Source organism: Leptodactylus fuscus, chromosome 3, assembly GCF_031893055.1.
Source record: "Leptodactylus fuscus isolate aLepFus1 chromosome 3, aLepFus1.hap2, whole genome shotgun sequence".
Classification (NCBI taxonomy): Eukaryota; Metazoa; Chordata; class Amphibia; order Anura; family Leptodactylidae; genus Leptodactylus; species Leptodactylus fuscus.
In genome coordinates this window covers 112,997,048-113,021,632 of record NC_134267.1, presented here as the reverse complement: position 1 = coordinate 113,021,632, position 24,585 = coordinate 112,997,048, and the positions used below count along the sequence as shown (strand labels likewise).

The following is a 24,585-nucleotide window of genomic DNA, read 5'->3' as shown; positions in this document are numbered from 1 at the left end:
TAATCAATATAAGAAGTAGGCTGAGCTTGAAAAAGTGCTATCTGCACGAAACAGCTGTCGCTCTTCCTCTTCAGGCCTGCCGCCTCCCGTGTGTGTTTTAATATGGATTTTTTAAATAAAGACTGGATTTTTTTTACTGCATACTTCATATGGTGAGTGCCCAGTTTTTTTCTATATTTTTCTTCTATGGACAAGAAAGGTTCTTTTACTATACTTACAATTAGCTCTCCATGTGTTAGGCAGAGAGGAGTGTGAATGTGTATGCAGGTGTCAGCAAAGATAGCTGTTGCTCTGAAAGGGTATTTTATCAACCGACATGTAATGAGTGTGACCAGTTTTATACTAATGTTACTACTTACATCTTGACTGCAAAGGGGACTACAGATGACCCATTCACTGGCATTCAGCTAACCACTGAGTAAAGAAAATCTTTCAGACAAAAGCAATACTCCCTTCATTCATAGGATGGATGGGTGTCCAAGAGGTCCGCCCCCCATCATAAAGTGATAGTATATTTTAGTCACCATATAAGATGGGGAAAGCCCCTTAAGCAATTGTATACATTAAAACAAGGGATTTCACCCTTTCCAGTTTATAATAAAATAGAGGGGCTTGCAGAAAGGTAATGCTCCATAAAAAGTCAAGGAATTATCCGAATATTCAATGGACTAAAAATAATATATTATTTACTTTGCTGGTTTGTATAGCACCATCATATTCCACAAGCGCTTTCCAGATATTGTTAACACTGTCCCATATAGGGCTCAAAAGCTAAATCCTCTTTAAGTCTTTGGAGTGTGGGAGGAATCTCAAGAAACACAAGAAGAACATACAAACTCCTTTCAGATGTTGCCCTTGGCTGGAAACCAAAGTGTTGTGATCTTCCTCAAAAATTCCATATTTGAAGATTAAATGCTAAAATTGCTTTATTTTGTGGATATATGAAACCTTCGACTGTGATCTATTTTTGTTTTTTGTCTCTTGCAAGCAACTAATCAAATACAAAATTAAATTTCTTATATCTATGTGAAAGCAATACAGCAATGGGAGAAAAAATCTGAGCGCAAATCGTATTAAACAGATCCAAGTATTTGGTACCTTTATTGTGTTGGTGAGATTATGTGCATTTTTACATTTTATATTTGTTTAATGATAATTTTGTTTGTTCCCTTGGTACCGTGGGATATATTTTTTTTAACTAACTCTTCAGCCATACAAAAGGAGAAGGAAATAGCTTGCATTAAAAAGCTGCAAACCAGCAGCACATAACTACAGGGAATACAAATGACAGCCAATAACAACCAAAAAAACCATTCAGTGTAAAATGTAAAGGGCTAAACATCAGAAGCTTTAAAAGCGTCATCCAAATGTCAAGACAGTTTCTTCCCCCTTTTTTATAAGGTCTGCAGTGATCACAATGTGATATATGATAAGCAGTTAGCAGCTCATGATGAACAGCATTGATAAGTGAATTTAGTATGAAAAAAAAAAATACCCCAAGAGGAGAAACGCATCAAAGCAATCAAGACCAAAAAGTTATTGTGTCGAGAGAGTAGTAGCAGCAAACCACAAGTATACAGACGGCTGGAAAGAGGAGATAAAGAATATGGTAGGGTAATTTATCTCTCTTTATTCCCCAGGTACTGCTCCCTGATGAGGAATTTTATTGTTCACAAAGATTACCAACACAGCAGGCACGGATCATGTATTTTAGGGAGCACCACATATCGTCTTTATTTTAGAAATGTGAGATAAAAATAGAAAATAATATGCACACAACAGATGCATTGGACATGTTTAATGAGTCACTCTAATAGTTGAGAATAAAAGTAATATATTTTTTTTTTTATCTGAAGAGAATGTAAGTATCTGCCTGATTACATATTTTGTATTCAGTTTTGCAAAGAGCGGCTCAATGTTTTGCTATGCAAATTAAGCGAAAATTGGATTTCTAAACAAATTCGCCAAATGCTGAACATGCTTATTATATTTATTAAAAATATTAATACTGTGCTTTACAAGAACATGACTCAAGGTATTTGAGGCTGGAAACAAAATAACAAACAACTATTAAGAGAGAGAAAAACAACGCCATTACTATAAGCACAGGCAAAAGCAAAAGTCTGGTTTTATTATCATTGATACTTTACCTTTAATAAGCCATATTTAATAGGTAAATAATCTATCTGTAAATAAAATGCAACGTTTAAGTGGGCTTTACCAAGGGGGTCAGGCTCCTGATGGAACAAGACAACTAAGGGTGGGTTCACACATGCGCCCGGTCTCTGCTTTTTGGGTAGCTCCAAAAGAAAGGTGCAACATACTGGTACAAAGACCATAGTAAATCTAGGCCATGAGCAGGACGACAAATTCTATAAAGCCATAAATATAAATTTTTTATCTTCAGTTACACAGTCCTCCAGCATGATCTGATCTATGGGTTCCAAACCCTTTGTCAAGCCACTTTTAAAAATGACAGAAGGTGTCAAACCACAATGAACATAAAGAAAGAAAGATTAAAAATAAATAAATAAAAGAATATTCAAAGCAAACCATACAGTATCTGTCATGACAGCATAGTACAGAGATACAGTACTTTGCAAAAATTTTAGACAGGTGTGGAATGATTTTAAAAATTGAAGTGTTAATTTCTTTTTATCAAATAAAATGTGAAAGTAATAAATAAACAAAAGAGAAAATAAAATCAATATTTGGAGTGACCATGCTTTGCTTTAGGGTCAGTTCACACGTGAACTGCCCGCGCGGGTTTTGACACGGAGAGAGCCGACATAGGAGGGAGCTGCCGGGCTTCCGCCAGAAGAAAGGACATGTCCTTTCTTTTCTCCGCTAGCGGTAGCCCGCCGCTAGCGGAAAAAAAAAGCCCGGTGGTCTACATAGACCACCATTGTAAAGGGGCGGATTTTGAAGCGAAATCCGCCCCTTTGTTCACGTGTGAACTAGCCCTTAAAAACAGCATCAAGTATAAGTGCACACAGTTCTTGAAGGACATCTTGGACAACTACTCACATATCTTGCTCAAATTTTTCAGGTCTCTTCATGGAATTCTAAATAGACCTGATAATACAGCTACCAGGGCTCTGTGTGGGGCCATATCATCTCTTTCACAACCCTTGTTCTTGATTTTGATTCAAATCTTAGATGATGGCTGTATGTTTGGGCTTGTTGTCCTGCTGTAGTATAATTTTGGAACCAGTCAGACATTTCTGATTTCAAGAAGTACTTTTTTTTTTTTTGTAGATTGTGAGCCCCACATAGAGCTCACAATATACATTTTCTCCTATCAGTATGTCTTTTTTTGGAATATGGGATGGAAATCCATGCAAACACGGGGAGAACATACAAACTCCTTGCAGATGGTTTTATGCCCTTGGTGGGATTTGAACACCAGGACTCCAGTGCTGCAAGGCTGCAGTGCTAACCACTGAGCCACCGTGTGGCCCCTCAAGAAGTACTTTTCAACATCTTTTGAAGCACCAAATATCAGGCAACATGGCGGACAGTAATCTTAGGGCTAGTTCACACGGGGGGGCAGTGGGGCAGATTTTTGCACCAAGAGTGACGCGGGGAGCCGTGTAACTCTTGGGTCTAAGGGTCCGTTCACTTGAGTACAGAGGGGGCGGATTATGGCGCGAAATCCACGTCATAATCCGCCCCCTCACAATGGCGGTCTATGGAGACCGCTAGCGTTCCTTTCTTCCTGCCCTTTCTTCAGGCAGAGCCGCGGTGTCTGCCTGGCGGCAGCAACCTCCAGGGTCGGCCTGTTCATTTGAGCTGACCGCGACAGTCGTGGCAGGCGGGTTTTGACCCGAGAGAGACGTGGCTCCCCGCGTCACTCTCGGTGCCAAAATCTGTCCCCCCCGTGCCCCGTGTGAACTAGCCCAAAACCCGCCTGCCACGACTGTCGCAGTTTCCCCCTCTGGAGTCAGCTCAAATGAATGGACCGATCACGGAGGTTGCTGCCACCAGGCAAACGCCGCGGAATCTGCCTGAAGAAAGGGCAGCCTGCTTCTTTTTTTCCGCAAGCGGTCTCCATAGACCGCCATTGTGAGGGGGCGTATTATGACGTGGATTACGCGCCATAATCCACTCCCTCTGCGCTCGTGTGAACGGGCCCTTAGTGCAGCGGGTGAAAGACACATCATGCTTACTTCCCTTCAAAATCAAAAGATGTCCAGCAGTGCCACCAGCTTAGACCTGGCACAAACCTGTGGGACCCAGGTACACCCATCTACTATTTGGAGAAGTCTGGCCAGAAGTGGCCTTCCTGACAGAATTGTGGCCATACTTTTGACATTAAAACAAGGCAATTGGGAACCAAAATAGGAACCAATGATGTGGCTATAGTAGATGCAGACATAGCAGCCACTACCAGGCCTTGAAGTATGAGAGGGCTGAAAGTCATCCCTATAACATAAAGAGACATAAGTATTATAGATGGTGTATGGTGAGTGGGGCCCTTCTATAGACTTTGCATTGAGCCCTTCAGCTTCAAGTGATGCAAAAAAAAAAAAGGAACACAATGCTCTCCACTGAAGAGTCAAAATGTGAAATATTTGGATGTTATTCTGCTTGGTATTACATGAAGAAACACAGTTTGGAGCAAGGCTACTTCCACAGTGGATCTGTGCTTATTTCTCCAAGAAATCTGGAACAACCTCCCTGCCTAGTTTCTTCAAAAACTGTATATCTAGACGAATTAATGCCGTTTTAAAGGCAAAGTCACTTAGTTTATTTTTGTCAATTTAGAATTAACACATCTATTTTTGAAAGTATTTTTACTTTGCATCCTTTTTTTCCCATGCCTGCCTACATTTTTTGCATATTTCTATAGGTTTAGCAGTTGCTCAGATACTGTCAATACCCAAGTCAATGTCTCACCTATTCAAGAGCCTTGAAACTTCCCGTTACAGGATATAAAGCTTAATCAGAGTCTCTTCAAAAACGAAGACCCCCACCACCACCACCAACCCTAAAGAGAGCTGTTTTACCATTCTTGCCCCAGAATCAAGCAGTATACTGGTTGAATGAATGAGAGACCTTTATTATAGCTCTCAGGGTGAATTATTTCTCCTTGCGAAGATGCCAATAGACTTCTGTTTTGCTTTTTCTCTCATATTGCTGTCTATAGGGCAACAGGCTAGAAGGCGTTGTATAATATTATAGGATGCTAACTAATTCTGATTAGAGTATTAAACTATCGTAATGAGATAAGTAAAAAAAAGGGGGGAAAAGGCATTTTAAATTGTGATAGTAGAACAGCAAAAAAGAAAAATCTATTGCTGTTTAACAGTGGCCATGAAATATACAAAGATTAAAATATGTGCCTCTATAGTAAGCAATATAAAAAAAAATCTATATTGTATTTTATTAACGTAAGAGACAAAGCTATTTCAAGCTTTAAAAGCAGCCTTATTTTATTAAACTATACTGGTTACAGCTGTTTCCTCCTGTTTTTTGTAGAACAAGTTGCTGGAAAAGATTTGCATTTGGGATTCACTGTCAAACCAGCAGAAAATTAAAAGAGTCAACACAAGCAGCCCCTGAGTTCAATCTCTTTGCCACCAGCCGGGCCTTTCAGAACTTAAGAGTTTGTGATCAATTCCTTTACATTTCTTTTTCAATGAACCATGCAATCTGACAGTCCCAAGCATAGAGCGCTACTAGCTTTGCTCGAGGCGCTCTTAGTCCACACGGCAGGGAAACTGAGAACTTTAGTGTGACCCCATTGTGTAGTTGAAAAAGCAAGAAAAAAAGACTGCAGGTGGCATGCAGTTAAACTGACTGTGAACTGGTCCTATACCAAGCTAATATAGAATTTGATTCCGGAATACAGGGCAAGTAAGCTTTCTAAATTGGGTGCTCACTGGTATACATGCTTTCAGTACAGTGCCTTTAGAAGTAAAAGTCCTGACTGGCTGCATTATCATCAACTGTTAATTTGCTTGCATGTTTAAAGTGAAAAAGAGACCAAAGTACTCAAACAGCAGCAATAAACTAATATGATCACTGAAAGCCAAAATTTATTTGCACAAGTTAACAAGTCTGCAAGGACTATAGACTACACAGTTTAAGCCAGATAGCCTGTAGACTGATAAGGAAATAGCAGTAAGGTTAATAAGTTCTTAATCCTCCCACCAGTGGTGTAAGGATAGCAGCCATAACAGCTGCCACAGGGCCCATAACTTCAGGGGGGCCTGGCGGACCCCTGATGCTTTTTTTTATTTTTGTTAATACGCCGTTACCTGCTGGAATAACCCCAGCAGGTAAGGAGCCCTATTTCCTTACCCATCCTGCTTACGGCCACCTCCGCTTCCCCTTATGTGTCCGATATCGTGTCTCTGGGGCCACTGGAGGGCAGAAGGGGAAGGACGGATGTGAGCAGGAGCAGGTATCGGTAAGTGATGCTGCAGGCCCGCAGTAAAATAATTTGTTGGATGAACCCCAACAAATACTGCTATTATTATTATTATTACTCTGGGGTCTTTTTAGAGTCAGTAACTTTTTTCTGACTCAAACTTCAGTCAAAATTGAACCCAACTCCAGATAAACAACTGACTCCACAGGCCTCCTTAATACTAATGCCATGGATGAGCAATATATTAAAATTTTCTGCAATGTAGGTTCAACAAGAAGCTAAAGTGTAATTACATTGGCATTTTGAGACCCAAACCTTGGGGTATTTATTACAGTTGGATGAATGAACATTGTGTTTTACCAGAATTTTTTTTACAGGAGATAAATGTACATTATATATCACTTTAATGTTTTCAGTCTCAATAGCCATCAGATAAAAAGTTTATCATACATAATCTTTTCTTATTTAATATAGCTGGTCAGAATATTCTATGATCTAATTTTACCTTAAGGGTGCATTCACACTGAGTAAACGCTAGCTTATTCTGAACGTAAAACACGTTCAGAATAAGCGGCGTCTAAAGCAGCTCCATTCATTTCTATGGGAGCGGGCATACGAGCGCTCCCCATAGAAATGAATGGGCTGCTTCTTTCACTCCGTGCAGTCCCATTGAAGTGAATGGGGAGTGCCGGCGTGTACGCTCCGGCATGAGCAGAGCTTGCCGTATACGCCGGCACTCCCCATTCACTTCAATGGGACTGCACGGAGTGAAAGAAGCAGCCCATTCATTTCTATGGGGAGCGCTCGTATCCCCGCTCCCATAGAAATGAATGGAGCTGCTTTAGACGCCGCTTATTCTGAACGTGTTTTACGTTCAGAATAAGCTAGCGTTTACTCAGTGTGAATTCACCCTAAGGGTGTTGTCAGGGATAAAGTACAAATCTTCCCCTAAACTAAATCCCCTCCCCCTGCCTAACTTTTAATTTACTTGCATTAAAAAAAAAAAAATGTAGAATTACCTATATCCCCCCCCCCTTTCCCCTATCAATACCTACATATCCTCTGTGTCCGGTACAGCTCCTCCTCTCTTGAAGCACCTGAGCAGTCTAGAGGAAACAGCAAGACATGCGCAGTAGAGATGGCAATCTGTCTCTACTGCACAGGCCTCACAGGTACTTCCGGTCTATGCACAGCATCTCTAGCCTGCGCACAGTGAAAAGGAAAGGAGGAGCCATCTCCCGGATCGGAAGCTAGGTAAGTATGATGCGATTGGGAAGGGGTGTGTGGGCCTAGTTACTTGAGAAGGGCTAGCAGTGGGCAGGAAAACTTAGCCAGGGAAACAATGAGAGAGGGGAGGGAGGGACTAGTAGTGGGCAGAATAGCTTAGCTAGGGAGACAAGGAGGGGGGTGTAATGCAGTAAGGGGGTGGGGGGGAGTGACAGGAAGGTAGCGTGAAAGGTACACAGGAACTTTTATAGTAGGAAGCTACAAAGGATACCACGAGCTCCCACAGAAATCTAGTAATCACTCAAAACACTGCTAAAAGGTATATGGGTGTATTTTTAACCCATTAGTAGCAATAACAGACCCTTCAATTAAAAAAAAATAAATTTTGCCCGGAAAACCCTTTTAACTTTAGAAAACCGATTGATATTATGAGGACTTATTTGTCTGGCACAATAACTGACAACATAACAGATTATAATCAATAGGGACCATCGTGATCCTTTTATCTCAGTTATATGACAGAACCGATCCCATTGAGACCTCAATTTTTCTAGTCTAGGAAAAATATAAATCCAGATGAAGTTATCAACAGCCTAATGGAAAGATTTGAACCTCTTCTGGGTTGTGGCCCACTGGCTTACAATTACTCATGTAAAATACTGACTAGCGGAAGCGGTTTTTGACAATGAGGCGTTTTTGCAGCGGCTTTTGATGAAATCTGCCTCAAAAACTGCCAGGCAGTTTTTACCTCCAGCACAGTGACTGGACCTTAAAAAACCGCATCGCAGTTTTTGGCAAAAAAACGTGACGAGGATTTCCGCCTCCCATTCACTTGTATTGATTTCCTGAGGTGGAATCCACCTTAAGAAAGAGCAGCTCGCTTCTTTTTTCCGCTAGTGGGAACAAACCACTAGCGGAAAAAAGGCCGCTAGCTGTCTACATAGACCTCTATTGTCAGGGGGCGGATTTTGAAGAGAATATGGGAATTATGGAAAGCATCCCCTTGGTTGTAAGACAGGTCTTGGGGGAGGGATCTGCATATATCTTATGTGTGTGGCAAATCCCTTGTATTTGACATACGGTGAATTAAAATTAGAATGAGGATAGTTCTTTAAGGCCTTATTCACATGTCAGTGTTTTGGATCAATGTCTGTGAAGACTACACAGAAATACAGTATAATGGAAAGATTTTCACTCGTTCTATTCTTTCCCTGCCCCTGATTCGGCCTTACAAATATTGACGCCAGACACTAACGAAACTCAGATTTGTGACTAATGAGTCTCCTTCATGAAATGAGTCACAATTACATGACAGAATAAATAATAAGTATGTACAGTAGTCTTCAGGGATGGGTATTTCTATTTTTTTTTACATGCTTGATCATTTTTTCTCTCTGTCCACAGGAGTAATTCTATATATGTGTATATGTAATTTTAATTTTTTTTTTCTTAAATAACGGCAATATGAATTCCCCAGTTCATGAAGACATTTATAGCAGACTATGTATGTACTGGAATTAAAAATATATATATATCCCTAGCCAGCAACTGGAAAATACAGAGGTACTCATTTTACGGATATGAATATTTGATGGGCTGCTGTGAAGGGAATATAAAAAACGGTGACAACCAGTGAACTGTCCTAGAACAATATCTGAGACTAGATGAGTTAGATATTATTATTTCTCCATTCATGAAGAAATTGGCTTTTTCCATAAATATGACAGCCTTTCCACTTAAGTGTTGTTTGATTTAACCGCGGCAACACAATAGCAAGAAACGATTCCTAGAAGACAATTCCCACCGAAGGTTTAATTCTTGCTGTCCAACAAAATTACTTGAGCCAACTAAGACTGTTCCAGGAAGCCGGGGGTTTGCGCTAAAGTAGGTGGCATTTTAGGAACAAACAAGTTGGATACTCAGATGCAGAACTTAACTAACTGTATCACGACAAATGCCAGGGAAAAGGACGTGCAGAAATCAGAAAGATTTTTGCAGATCGTATGGAGAATTATGCCCACAGAAGCATAGTTTTATTAACTGCTAAGCTTTCCGAAGGATAGGAGAAACATGGTAATTTATGCACTAATGTGTTTTACTTCACCCAGCCCTGCTTACTTGGTAAAATTATAAAAGCAACAAAACATTACTGAAAGAAAGGGGTTTATTGATTTTGTAATAATTCCTATGCATTAAGTAGAGAAATCCACTTTTTATTTAGGTCATTAATTATGTACTGTAAGTAAAAGGAAATGGAAATGGCATGTAACAAAGAAATAAATCCTACCTCGAGAGCCCACTTTAGGTAAAATGCTCAAGCCATTTATCAGGGATAGTAATTCGTAGGAGTGAGGTTTTTTTCTACTATATGCCAACTGAACCTGTCTCAATGCAGTCAATTAAACACTTGTAAGTATATTAAAGAAAGATGTGACAGGAAAGGATGGAATTCCCATCCACCCTAGGCCTGGGGTTTGAAAATACATCTACTAAGGAGTTGTGGTACCAAGAAGTGCTGAAACATCACAAAGAAGAAATATTTTCACAAAAAAACATCTCATTCTTGTTCTACTTTTTGTTATGTGCCCTTGTAGACAGCTTATTTCCCTAAATAATATGGATAACAGCTTTCCAAAATGTTCTGCTCTATTTGAGACTTCAGATTTCTCAAACGTTTTCTTACACCTTATTTCAGAAGTTTTTATTCTATGAACAACTGCATTTGCCCATGTCTGGCTATTGCACTTTCAGTAAGCCAAAACATGAACATGTCTGTGAAAAATCTAATGTTTTGAGTATCTATTGCTTCATTTAGATTTTTTTTTATTCAAATATGATTTTTAAAGTATGTTCCTGTAACCTTATATTCTGTATTCACTTCTAAGTGTATGTTCACAAAAAAAAAAAAAAAAAAAAATTGCAGCAAAAAAAATAACTTCAGGGTTTATGAAGGTTTGGAGGTTTTTGGAGAAAAGGAACACAGTATCAGATTTTAGCAATGGATTTTGGGTACATACTCTTAGGCCGAGTTCACACGGAGTTCTTTGGTCAGGAATCCGCCTCAAAATCAGCCTCCAAAGAGAACTCTATTGGAGGCTTTTTTTGGAGGCCGATTTTGAGGTGGATTCCTGACCAAATTCCTGATAAAAAAAACTCCTTGTGAACTTAGCCTTAGGCTTCGTTCACATTTGTGTCAGAGTCTCCACCTGAAAACGGCAAATAAAAAAAAGTTGTGCACACTAGAGTTTTCATCAGCTGCTTTCGGTTTAAAAAACAATAGACACCTGACTTTCCCAATTATTGTCAATGGTGTCTTTCATGATCCATATGTAAACACTATTTTAATAGTTTTTGTTTCAGCTCACTATATGCACTTTTTTCTCCTGGGAGACAAGGAAACTGTAGGACTCCAACCAGTAGCAGATACAAATGGTTAGTAAAATTCCGCTCCAAACCAGGAAGAAGTTCTATTCAAGTCTGGAATAGATGAATAAAATGTAACTTTTATTGTTGTCCAGTGAGTGAAAAAGTTCCTCATGCCATGAGTAAGGTACGAATCAGTACCGAAACGCGTAGCTCAGTCATGATGCGACTTACACTTCACAGTTACGATATAACTTTTTTATTCACTGGACAACAATAAAAGAAAAATTTTATTCATCTATTCCGGACTTGAATAGAACTTCTTCCTGGTTTGGAAAGGAATTTTACAAAACATTTGTATCTACTATTTTAGTGACCAGTCTATCCTTTCTTCCTTAGAGCTGCCTTCTTGGTGTTGCAAATACAAATGTTGGGGACATAGTTTTTCAAAATGCTTTTGTAATCACAATTTAATTTTTTAATTTTTTTTTTAAAGAGGACCATTCACCATCTGGGGCACATGCGGCTTAATACACCGCTAGAAAGCCGACAGTGCAGTGAATTCAGCTCACTATCGGCTTTCCCGTTCTTTGCTCCCGGTGAAGAGCTAGTGCCGGTACCGTAGCTCTTAACTGCCAGAAGGGCTTTTCTGACAGTCAGTCACGAACACCCTTCCTCACAGTAGTGTCTATCAGGCTGTGCTAAGAGAGTGGTCGTTCCTTACCACCCAGTCATGACACTGAGCAGTGAGGAACGCCCCCACCCCCAGTACTCATCTATGGACGAACACTATCAGTAGGGGAAGAAAGCGTTCCTCACTGCTGTGTCAGCTTTCTAGCAGCATATAATACTACAGGTACCAGAGGACATGAAAGGTTCTCTTTAAGGAAAAAAAAGATTCTATAATATCATGAAAATTTTTAAATATGGAGCACATCGCAACGTAGAAATCAAAGGTCAAAAAACATTAAAAAGAAAAAGATTATCAAAGCTTGAAGGTCATATTTGGTAGGTCTATGACGAAGTATACAGTAAGGAGACAAAGTAAGATCTGGAGAAAGTGAAAAATCCATTTTGCAAACTAATTTAATTTTTCTGCCTTGGGTGGTTCCAAAAGCAAAAGGTGCCACAAAAATAACGAATGCCATTAAAAAAAAAAATAGATTAAAAAAGTTACTAATGCAGTACTAAAAATACAGAAAAGCAATACAACCTTCTCTTTCTTTCTGTCTGTGAAATCAGAAGGTGTGGAATATAGATAGACCTTGCTTATGTTTATAATACCGGTTTACCCTTTTAGATTGTGCTGAAATGATGGAGAGAATGTGGATCAGTAGGAATTACGACAGGTTTTGTGAGGTATCATAAATGCAGTATTATATAGAATCCTGAAGTGCTCAAGTCATTTGGTTTGATGCCTGTGTATGAGCAGATTTCTTGCACATACAAAGCAATTTCAATGCACTTCTTAAAACGTGCTGGGAAATCTCCTGTCCATGCATGATATTTCATTCTCTGCTCCTAATCAATGGCTTGTAAATGGATTCAGTAGAGGAAGTCTGTCACAGAACGTGTCATTGCAGTTGCTTAGTTGGCTCACAAGCAGTCCTATACTGTCATTTCCAAGCTCAAGGACATTTTACTAAGCATCTGCACTCATAGTGAGCTCATGTGATTGCAGAAAGCGAAAGCTAAGCCCTGAATCATTTATTACACACTGCAAATATTTCAAAGGCCTTTTTTTCTTTTTTTTTTTTAAAGTAATTAGTGAACCTCACAATTTCCTTTGGTTTATTTTATTCAGCATGGATGAGACTACCGTGCACAATGTAAAGGCTTGAGAAAAACACACTGAGCAATGCCTGACTTGTAATCATTGGATTTTTACAGTCTTGGTCCCACTTATAAAGGCATCACAAATTTTACTAGACAAAGCATGTTCTGAATGTATTTCATTAAATAAGGGGAAAAAAACTAACTAAGAAAAAAATAATTTTTCCTTATCTGTAAGCGGAGATGATAGTGATATCTATTATAACGTGTATGCTCACAATAAACACAAATCTTAAAGCGCACCTCCAGTTATAAACGTAGGTAAAAATAATAAACTTTGTAATATGTCTTAAAGAAATAATTTTTTTTCTCCACTTTGTAGGAGTTACCGTCTATGAAGAGGGTAGGGGTATGATGAGGCTGCTGGAATTACACTCTTATAATTACTGCTGCTACACTCAATATTAATTAAAGGGATTCTACCATTAAAAACCTTTTTTCTGTGGATAACACGTCGGCATAGCCTTTAGAAAGGCTATTCGTCTCCTACCTTTAGATGGGATCTCCGCCGCGCCGTTCCTTAGTAATACTGTTTTTTACCGGTATGTAAATTAGTTCTCTGGCAGCGATGGGGGCGGGCCCCAGCACTGAAAATGCGATGAGGGCATCCCCACCACTGCCCGAGAACAGGATCCTGCGCCGCCTCTGTCTTCTGCTGGATCCTCTAGTGTAAGAGCCGACAGAGGTGACGCTGCTGAAGAAAGAAGGGGAGGATCCAGCAGAAGTCAGAGGCGGCACAGGATCCTGTTCTCGGGCAGCGGTGGGGACGCCCTCATCGCATTTTCAGCGCTGGGGCCCGCCCCCATCGCTGCCAGAGAACTAATTTACATACCGGTAAAAAACGGTATTACTAAGGAACGGCGCGGCGAAGATCCCATCTAAAGGTAGGAGACTTCCTTTAACTCCCCTCCAGTGCACAAAGAAGCCTCTCTCAGTGGAATCCCCTTATACTATCTCAGACTGCACAATTAGAAAATATTATAAAAAGGACTGTCAAACAAGAGCTGCAAAATGTAGCTGTTTTAGCTATTAGCACATACTGTGCCTGCTCTTGGACTACCATAGCAATTCCTGAGAATGTTATATAACACTGCAAGTGAAACAAGTGTTGAACACGTCGCTAACTTTCACCTCATTACTAAGGTGCCACACAAGAAACATCTCAAACCAGTGAGCTTTCTCAAGACCTTCACAACCTTATTGTTGCAAAACATACTATAGTCATTGGTTGGAGGAAAATTTCTGAGCTATTGAAGGTTCCATTGAGCACTGTTGGGGCCATAATCAATAGTTGAATGAACATAATTTCATCATAAACTGACCACCACCAGGTGCTCTCCAGAAGATCTCAGACAGAGGAGTAAAAAGAATTACCATTAGAGTTGTTCAAAAGCCAAGGACTACCTGTGGATAGCTACAGAAAGACCTGGAATCTACAGGTACCACTGTTTCCAAGAAAACAGTAAGTAATGCTCTCAACCTCCATGACCTGTATGCACACTTACCACGTAAGACACCATTGCTGAACAAAAAAGCATGTTCTAGTGTGCTTAAAGTTTTTTTTTCAAGAACATTTAGACAAGCCTGTGAAATACTGGGTAAATATAGTCTGGTCAGATGATACAAAATGCAACTCTTTGGATGTCGTAATACACACCATGTTTGGAGGCCAAAAGGCAATGCATGTCCCTATAAAGCACCATACCAACAGTAACCCACAACCCAGACATCTATGAGGTCCTACAAAGGGAATCTGCCCAGTTCCAGTCCCAAGGCAGAGTGCTGATCTGCGGCGACCTAAACGCCAGGACTGGAACAGAGATAGACTACCTGTCTGATGGAAACCTGCACATCCCGGTAGGCGAGGTCCACCACCTGGAGTCTGCACAGAGAAGAAGAAATAGCTATGACATAGTCGTCAACAAGAGCGGGAGACAGCTGCTGAACCTGTGCCGGAGTCTGGGACTGTACATAATGAACGGGCGTACCAGAGGGGACACTCAGGGACGCTTCACACTAAACTCCCATGTGGGCAACAGCGTGGTGGACTATGTCATCACAGACGCAGACCGGTCAGACATAGATGTTCTCATAGTCACCCCTGAGACACACCTGTCAGACCACAACCAGATCCTGCTGTACATGAGATCCACTGACAAGCCACTCACACAGCAGCCTCACCAGATTGGTCTCTACAACCTGCCACCATTCTTTAAATGGGCCAGTCACCGGGCCACCGAATACACCAATGCGGCTAACCGACCCGAAATCAAGGAACTGCTCACAAACTTCTATATGAGTTCCTACCAGCCAGACCAACAAGGGGTCACCCGAGCAGTGAAGGACTTCAGTAACATCCTGTACACCACGGCAGAACTAGCAGGCCTGAAACAGACAAATCCCAAGAGACCGACTAACAAACAGTCTCACAAATGGTTTGACAGCGACTGCAAGGCTCTACGCCGTTCTCTAAGGGCAGCCTCCAACCAGAAACACAGAGACCCCAACAACAGAGAGTCGAGGGAAGCCTACAACAAATTATGCAAGCAATACAAGGGAAGCCTCAGAGAGAAGAAACAGAGGTACCTCTCCCACAAAATAGAGCAACTAGAGGACTCCCTCCAGGACAGCTCATTCTGGGAGACCTGGCACCACATGGGCACAAAGCCCAAGAAAAACTCTCTCCACATCCAAAATGGCAATATCTGGCTCAACTACTTCAGAGGTCTCTACAAAAACATCCCAGAAGAAGAACTAACTCCAGAACAGCAACAGATAATCACCAAACTGAGGGACATGGAGAAAGTCATCAAAGACTTCCAGAACCCTCTGGACTCGCCAATCACCATAAAAGATATACAAGAAAGAATTGTCCTGCTGAAAGGCAAAAAGGCCAGTGGCCCTGACGGCATCCTACCAGAGATGATCAAATACAGCTCTCCAGCAATACACGCGGCACTGGCAAAGCTATTCACCCTCGTGCCCAATGCTGGACACTTCCCCGAAGACTGGAACAAAGGGCTCATAACCCCCATCTACAAGAATGGGGACCAATATGACCCCAACAACTACAGAGGGATCTGCGTCAGCAGCACGCTGGGGAAACTGTTCAACAGCATCATCAATAACAGAATCCTCACCTTCCTCACACAACACGGGGTCCTCAGCAAGAGCCAAGCAGGGTTCATGCCAAACCACCGCACCACAGACCATATCTACACCCTGCACAGCCTCATCAAGACGCACGTCCACAACACCAGAAGAGGCAAGATATTCGCCTGCTTCGTAGACTTTAAGAAGGCGTTTGATTCAGTATGGCACCCAGGCCTACTCCTGAAACTCCTAGAGAGTGGAATAGGAGGAAGAACGTACAACGTCATCAAGAGCTCCTACACCGGAAACCAGTGCAGTGTGAAGGTGAATGGGAAAAGGACAGCATACTTCCAACAGGCCCGAGGGGTCAGACAAGGCTGTAGCCTGAGCCCAACGCTCTTCAACATCTATATCAATGAACTGGCTACAGCCCTGGAGGTCTCACCAACCCCAGGCCTCACCCTGAACGACCGGGAGGTGAAGTTCCTGCTATACGCCGATGACCTCCTACTCCTGGCCCCCACCGAGAAAGACCTCCAAGAAAGCCTGTCAGTGCTGGAAAAATTCAGCACCACATGGGCCCTACCCATCAACCAGAAGAAGACCAAAGTCATGGTATTCCAGAAGAAGGGCCACAATAAAGCCTCCACCACCCCACAATTCACACTGAACGGCTCCACACTGGAGAAAACCAACAGCTACACCTACCTGGGGCTGGAGCTCAGCCAATCAGGAAGCTTCAAAGCAGCAATAGAAACCCTGAAAGCAAAAGCCTGCAGAACCTTCTACGCCATCAGAAGACAACTGTACCACCTCAAACCACCGGTGAGGGTCTGGCTGAAGATATTTGACGCAGTCATCTCCCCGATCCTTCTCTATGGCAGCGAGGTTTGGGGCCCAGCCACCTACCCAGACCAGTCAAGGTGGGATTCCAGCCCAACAGAGAACTTCCACCTGGAGTTCTGCAAATACCTGCTCCATGTCCATCGCAACACCACCAACATGGCCTGCAGGGCAGAGCTAGGCAGACTCCCCCTATGGCTCACCATACAGAAGAGGGCGCTAGCTTTCCAGGCACACATCCAGGGGAGCAAGCCTGACTCCTACCACCACCAAGCATGGCTAAGCCACCTTAGCAAACCAGACACTCACCAACCAAACAACAGCCAACCACCAAACCAAAAACACCAACAGATGATAACCAAGGCCGAAATAAAGGCGACCACAGAGGCAAATAGAGAGCGGTACATTGAAGAATGGAGAAACGAAATAAATAACTCCAAGAAACTCACCGTGTACCAATCCCTACAAAGGGACTACACCATGGCCACCTACCTGGAGAGAATACGCCACCCCAAGCACAGACAGACCCTGAGCCGGTACAGACTGAGCGCCCACAACCTAGAGATAGAGACGGGGCGATACAGGCAGACGTACAAGCCACGGGAGAAGAGACTGTGCCAGCACTGTGACCAGGGGGTCCTAGAAGACGAGACCCACTTCCTGCTACACTGCACCAAATACTCAGCTGTGAGGGCCGTCTACTACCAAAGACTCTCTGCCCACATCCCAGACTTCATATCTGCAGACGAGAAGAGGAAACTCTACATCCTACTGGGAGAAGAAGAGGCCACTGTGGAGATCGCTGCCCAATACGTGTCCAGCTGTCACCAAATAAGAGGAAGATGAGACTCCACGGACTGTTATATTTATCCCAAAACACCCGCCCCACCCCACCTCCTCATATAGCAGTCACCAACGAAGAGGAAGATGAGACTCCACGGACTGTTATACCCCAAACCAACCGCCCCGCCCCACCTCCCCATATAACGGTCACCAACGAAGAGGAAGATGAGACTCCATGGACTGTTATACCCCAAACCACCCACACCACCCCCACCACTCACCCACCCGAGTCCAACTCCCCCCCCCCCCCCCCACTTTACTAGCTTTGGAAATGCCAAATATCTATTCGGACGTGCCAATAAAGCTTTTTTGATTTGATTTGAAAAGTTGGGGGGGGGGGTGGGAACATCATAATTGAAGAAAGGATGAACGAATAAGTGTACCAAGACATTCTTGATAAAAATTTCCTGCTAACTACCAGGATGATGATGATGAAGAAGAAGAAACAAGGGTGGACATTATAGCAAGACAATGATCCCAAACACACAGCCAAAGAAACTCTCAATTGGTTGCAGAGAAAGAAAATAAAGCTGCTAGAACGGCCCAGACAATCCCCTGACCTGAATCCAATAGAAAATCTATGGAAGGAACTAAAGCTCAGAGTTCATAGAAGGAAACCACGGGATCTTAAGGATTTGAAGAGTGTTTGTGTGGAAATAAATAAACTTCAGTAAGAGTGTTCAATACTTTTTCCCTGTATCATTTTTCATGGGTTGTTACTGACATCTGCTGAGAATTTTATGTGAATAACTGCTGAAAAATACAACTTTAGGAATCTGAAGCTGAATTTTCCACCTGCCAGGTACTATTTTCTGCTTCACATGCTTATTTTTCCACACGCTGAGAAAATACACTAAAAGGAAAAATCAACTTCTGAGTCCCATTGAAATGAATGAAGGCTAATTTCAGGGGGAATTTGGAGCTGATTTTGAGCTGAAATCCGGCTCAAATTTAGTGCCAAATTCCTCTGTGTGAACATACCCTTGTAATTTAAAAAAGGGAGTGAAAGGAGCGCAATACTGGGGATAACTGCAAACATAGCTAAATCTTCAGCTTTTCAGGGGAGTTATGCTGGGAATGAGTTCACAAATATCTATACAAACCTCATCCAAATCTTTAATGAAGACTGGCTTCTCTTCCAAACCAATAGGCATTGGTTCTGTGACAGGAATCTTAACTTCTTCATACATTTTGTTGTTTTCCCTCTGAATACCTTCTGGCAGAAGCAGCTAAAATAGTAAACGTATTATACCATTAGTCAAATATACTGTCATTTTTAAGGTGAAAAATACTGCCATAAACATACCTTTGCTCCACCGACAAACGCAGATGTTTTCATGGCTTCAGCATAGGAGTCATAGACATGAGGATACACAACCCTTTCACCGTAGTCTCTCTCCCTAGTCAGAACTGGCATGTTTCTGGCATTTAAAAGTGCCTGTTCCCTGTAGAAAACAGTAAGAACTCCGCTTTAAACAAGGCAAATTATTTCTGTGCTGTAAACACCAAGAATAATAGTGATAAAAAAAGAAAGCATATAAACAAAGGATATATATATCAGTGTTAGTATGAGAACAAGTGCACTGGCATCAAATGGAAACAGATGGAATCAAGTTATATAGTCACACAAAATATAAAAGGGCTCAGATACCTAGAAATTGGTACGATATGACCAAACTAAATTAGTGCAGCATGGGAAATAAAGTCCAACTCGGGCAGTATGCAATAATTCTAGACAACAGGGGACCCCATTGTGTGCATAGAATTTACACTGTCAGCTCTGATAGGTAAGACAAAGCATTGTCCTGAAATTGACAGCCCTGTGCTAAAACCTAACACTCTAGCACCCCTATTCGTCCTCATATAAATGCCCCAACTTAATTTCTAGCAGAATAAGTTTGCAGGAGGGGCAGCACGGTGGCTCAATGGTTAGCACTATAGCCTTGCAGTGCTGGAGTTCTGGGTTTGAATCCTGCCAAGGACAACGTCTGCAAGGAGTTTGTATGTTCTCCCCATGTTTGCGTGGATTTCTTCCCATACTCCAAAGACATACTGATAGGGAAAAATGTAGATTGTGAGCCCTACAGGTTTGCCCTAAAAGTTTGCGGTTCCTCAGGGAACTGGACAGAGATAAAAGAATCAGATTAAAAACAAACAAAAATCGGGGTTGCAAATAAACAAAATCACCATCCCACAAGATAGTGTGTGCAACGAAAGGCACAATAGACACTGGAGGAACTTACTGTACCATGTGCTGATGATGGTGGCGTGTGTCATGGTCATGCTCATTCTTACTCATTGAGGATAACAGAGCGATTTCTAGGGACAGAGCGAGATCCCTGGCTTTCTAATCAACTTATACCCGTTGAGTTGGATTTGGTTACTTTTGCTTCTGTACTATGTAATTTGTTGCTATCATGCCACTGTTTTAATTTTTTGCCAGCTAAACTGTTTTGTAATCTTTGTCACTTTCCTGATTTGCTTTTATCTATTTTCAATAAAGTTTAAAGAGGATCTTTCACGCCCTCATAGATATGCGGTATTACCGTATATACTCGAGTATAAGCCGATCCCCCTAATTTTACCACAAAAAACTGGGAAAACTTATTGACTCGAGTATAAGCCGAGGAGGGGAAATGCAGCAGCTACTGGAAAATTTCAAAAATTAAAATGGTTTTTGGGTGCAGTAGTTGCTGTGTGCTGGGAAAGGGCAGGGGGTGTTTTGGTCATCTGTCTGCCCCTTCCCTGAGCTTGAGGACTGGGATTTTTTTCCCCCACTTGGAATTCAGCCTGGCTGACTATAGGGTATCTGCAGTGCTCCTATAAACCCCTTCCCGACGGAACAGGAGCACTGCAGATGTTCAGTAGACCGGGCATTTTCAGACACAGGGATACCTAATGTGTATGTATTTCACAGTCATTTTCTACTTTTATATGTATTCTCGGGAAAGGAGGGATTTAGAACTTTTATTTAGTTTATTTTTTTATTATATTTTTTAAAGCTTCTTTTTTTCACTATTTCATGGGAGATTCTATACATTACTATTGCGGCTGGTCATAGACACCCCCCCTCCCCCAATAAAAAAAAAAAAATATATATATATATATATATATATATATATTATATATATTTATTTAATTTTTTTTGCTGGACTCGAGTATAAGCCGAGGGGGGCTTTTTCAGCAAAAAAAAAAACTGTGCTTAAAAATTTGGCTTATACTCGAGTATATACCACTAGAAACCCAACAGTGAGGTAGATTCTGCACACTGTAAGCTTTTCAGGTATGCAACCCATTGCTGGAGATATTGGTGCCGTTAATGTCGGCCTTGTTATCTTCCTATTGTCAGAATGACAGACCTGACAGTGACAGTACTCTTCCATCGACTTGTACTGTCAGTGAGTTCCTTACACCTCCCCCTGCGATGATATCCTCCTACCCTTCTAACAGTGGGGAGATATCGGTGCCGAAACTAACAGCACTGATATCTCCAGCTCTAGGGCGCTTATCAGGAAAGTGTGATTGAATTCATCACACTGTCAACTTTCTAGTGGTATATAATACTGCGCATCTATGAGAAAATGAAAGGTCCTCTTTTAAAGGGGTTGTCCAAGATTTTATACAAATGGCCTATATTCTTAGGAAAGATCATTAATCAGATAATTTTTATTAACAAATTTCTCTGTACATAAATTCAATCGACAAAACAACATAAACACAACAACAATTCAAAGTAAATATGTGGACACAATCCGACATATAACGGGGGGGGGGTCCATTGGGAAGGAAAGATCATTAACAAAGTCGGTGGCGTCCGACACATGGAACCTCCACCAAGTAGCTGATATCTGTACAGAATCCGAAGCCATCTGCTTCCAGCCTTGTACACTGTGCATCAACTGATCGATGGAGGTGCTCGGTGTCAGACCACCACCAACCTCATATTATTGAACGATCCTAAACATAGGCCATTCAATATGAAGTCTTAAACAACCGTTTGTTGTTTTATGCCAGCACGGTTTAGTGATAAATGTATTATGTCAATAATGTAGTACAGATAGTATGGGAAATATGTACTAGAGAAAAAAAAAGCCTTTAGGCCAAGAGAAAAAGGAAAAACTCCACAAAAGTAGTATATTTTATAGCAACTGCAAAGCGCACACATTTCAGATACACTGATAATGAACTGATTTCTTCTTAACATACAATATAGCTGATAAAGAATACATCTGAAATGGTAGTAAAGATGAAACAAAATGCAACGTGAACTACAAAAGCCTAGCATGTGGCCATTTTTAGCTACATTGCTGATGAACTCCAGGATATTCAGAGATTCACAATGAGACATAAACCTGGTGAATGGTATGAAGGCAGAAATATATTTTTGCATAGCGCTCCCTAGAATGAAGTCTCTGGGGTGATCATAACAAGGTAAAGCACAGGGAAGAGGTGGAAGTTTATACAGCAGTGTGGTGTCATTGTCACAGTCAATTTAGCAATTCACCTGCTTTGAAACAAAGAGGTCAGCAAAAGTGAGTAAGAAATACACTCTCCCAATAACAATTGCAGCAAATTATAGGCATAATTTGTAGGCATTGGCAACTCAATAACCGCAGAAGACGTTCTTATTTACAGGGCTGTTGTCCCCTCTCTATGCCATATAACAATGTAGAGATCACAGGTTTTATGGGTCCAATATTTAAAAAGCCAACAAGGCTAGTTTTTTTTCCCCTTTACTGCAGCAATGCAACGCCTTATTTGCTTTCCCTTTTTTCCCTATATTTCAAGATGACAACATAGAAAATAGCAACCATTAATCTCCAGAGGAAAAACAGATAGTTTCAATGCATTTAGTACAGACTTCATAAATCTTAAACTAGTGGTGTGTACAGAGCACCTAAGGAAGATAGCTTACCTCCTTAATCTGCATTTCTAAACCGCGTGAAAGCGACCAAGCAGATTCTAATTAAGCAGATCACTGCTTCCTTATCCTAGAAAATTAGGTTTTCATAGAGGGAAAAAAAAATTCTATACTTGTGCTAAGACGTGACCTGAAGATGAAATCGTGTAATCTCCAAAAGCTGAACTTAAAGAAAATAAATGATTAGGATACATTAAAGTACCAATTACAGCTGAAACATTTTTCAGCTTTTGGCATTTATTACCTTTGCATCCGCAGTTCCTTAGGATCAAAGCCTATTAGTCCTTCACCAGAAATCTCTCCATCCTCGCCTACTCGTTTTTCTCGTTTGGCATTGCGTTTTTCTTCTCGCCGATACTGTTTCATGAGTATTTTTTCCTGTTCAGACTGAACAATCACTTGGCAGCCATAGTTGGGTTTTGCAGCATCAGGAGAATTTCTTTTACGATATTCTACAAAACAAAATGCGCATTTCTTAAACTAGGTAAATATGAAATAATTCAGGTAGAAAGTCAATTTTTTCTCCACATTATATATTCTGGTATTCTGCAAAAGATAGGTGAAAAGCAATATGATCAACATTACATTTATCACAATGGTTGATGCTGAGATTTCTAAAATGGCTAGGGTGTCTAGTGATGCCTTGATACATTTGACGCTAACTTCTCACTTCAAGTAAGCATACCTATCATTCAGAACTTTAGGGAAGCTGGGTAGAGCAGCAAAATTGGTCATGCTGATCATCAGTCTTAACAAAAAAAAAAATAATTACATTTTTAACGTGATGGACTCCAATCCACACAAACATATCACAGCTCTATGCATGAGCATATACAGTTTAGGGCGGGTTCACACCTGCGCCTGGTCTCCACTTTGCAGGTTTTCGTCTTCTGCCTGAGAAACTGGACAGGAGACAGAAGCCAGCAGTCAGTTTTCAAATCCATTCACTTGAATGGGTTTGAAAAGTGACCGCCCATGAGCGTCTCCTGTCTGTCCGAGGCGAAATTTTTTTTTTTTTTTTTTTTTTTAACTGGACAAAGTGGGACATGCAGGACTTTGTGTCCGGTAAAAAAAAAAATACAAAAAAAAACCCAAACAAACAAAAAAAAAAAACTGTTTTGCCGCGGAGACCAGAAGATGCTTACGGGCGGACACCGACTGACGGGTTTCCGTCTCCTGTCCAGTTTGTCGGGCAGAAAACAGAAACCCACAAAGCAGAGACCGGGCGCAGGTGTCAACCCGTACATAAAAAAACAAGTGTCTGTCTGAGATCAGGAAGGTACCGTATTTTGAGGACTATAAGACGCACTGGACTATAAGACGCACCTAGGTTTTAGAGGAGGAAAATAGGGAAAAAAAATTTTGAAGCAAAAACTGGTAAAATATTTAATGTATGGGAGTTGTAGTTTTGTAACAGCTGCAAGGCCACATTGACAGGTGACCCTGCAGCTGTACGGGGATGCATAGAGTGGTTTTTTTTGCGGGGCCAGAAGTACTTTTTAGTTATACCATTTTGGGGAATATCTATTGCTTAGATCACCTTTTATTGAAAAAAAAAACCCGGTGGTTTATGATATATGATTTTCTACTTTTATATATATATTCTAGGGACAGGAGGTGATTTAGAACTTTTATTTATTTCATATTTTTATTATGTATTTTCAAAGCTTTTTTTTTTTTTTTACTATTTTATCCCACCCCCCGGGGCTTGAACCTGCGGTCACTTGATTGCAAGTCCCATAGACGGCAATACAAGTGTATTGCCGTCTATGGGACATTCTGTGTATTAGTATTACGGCTGGTCATAGACCCAGCCGCAATACTAATATATAGCAGTGACAGGCCTGGGAGCCTTATTAGGCTCCCGGCTGTCACCCGAACAGGTCGGCTCCTGCGATATCGCCGCGCAGGAGCCGGCCTGCAACTTTACAGGTACGGGGCCGGTGGGGACCGGCCCCGGGGGAGAAGAGGCCGCTGATACTGACCCGGCATCCGCTGTACTAGAGAGGCGGATGCTGGGGAGGGATAGACGCCGGGGCCTGAGACATCGCTGCCCTGCCCTGCATGAAGCCAGCGGTGGGGGCAC

At 41.5% G+C, this 24,585-nt stretch overlaps 1 protein-coding gene across 1 annotated transcript in view; it reads right to left on the bottom strand.

The window, feature by feature from the left end:
• Positions 1–24,585, bottom strand: part of ASCC3 (activating signal cointegrator 1 complex subunit 3) — a 454,027-nt gene that overhangs the window by 369,736 nt on the left and 59,706 nt on the right. Inside the window, exons 6-8 of the mRNA XM_075268175.1 lie at positions 22,744–22,951; positions 18,885–19,023; positions 18,682–18,807 (exon numbers count right to left, since the gene is read on the bottom strand). Coding sequence (XP_075124276.1) covers positions 18,682–18,807; positions 18,885–19,023; positions 22,744–22,951 — 473 coding nt within the window. The remainder of the gene's footprint in view (positions 1–18,681; positions 18,808–18,884; positions 19,024–22,743; positions 22,952–24,585) is intronic.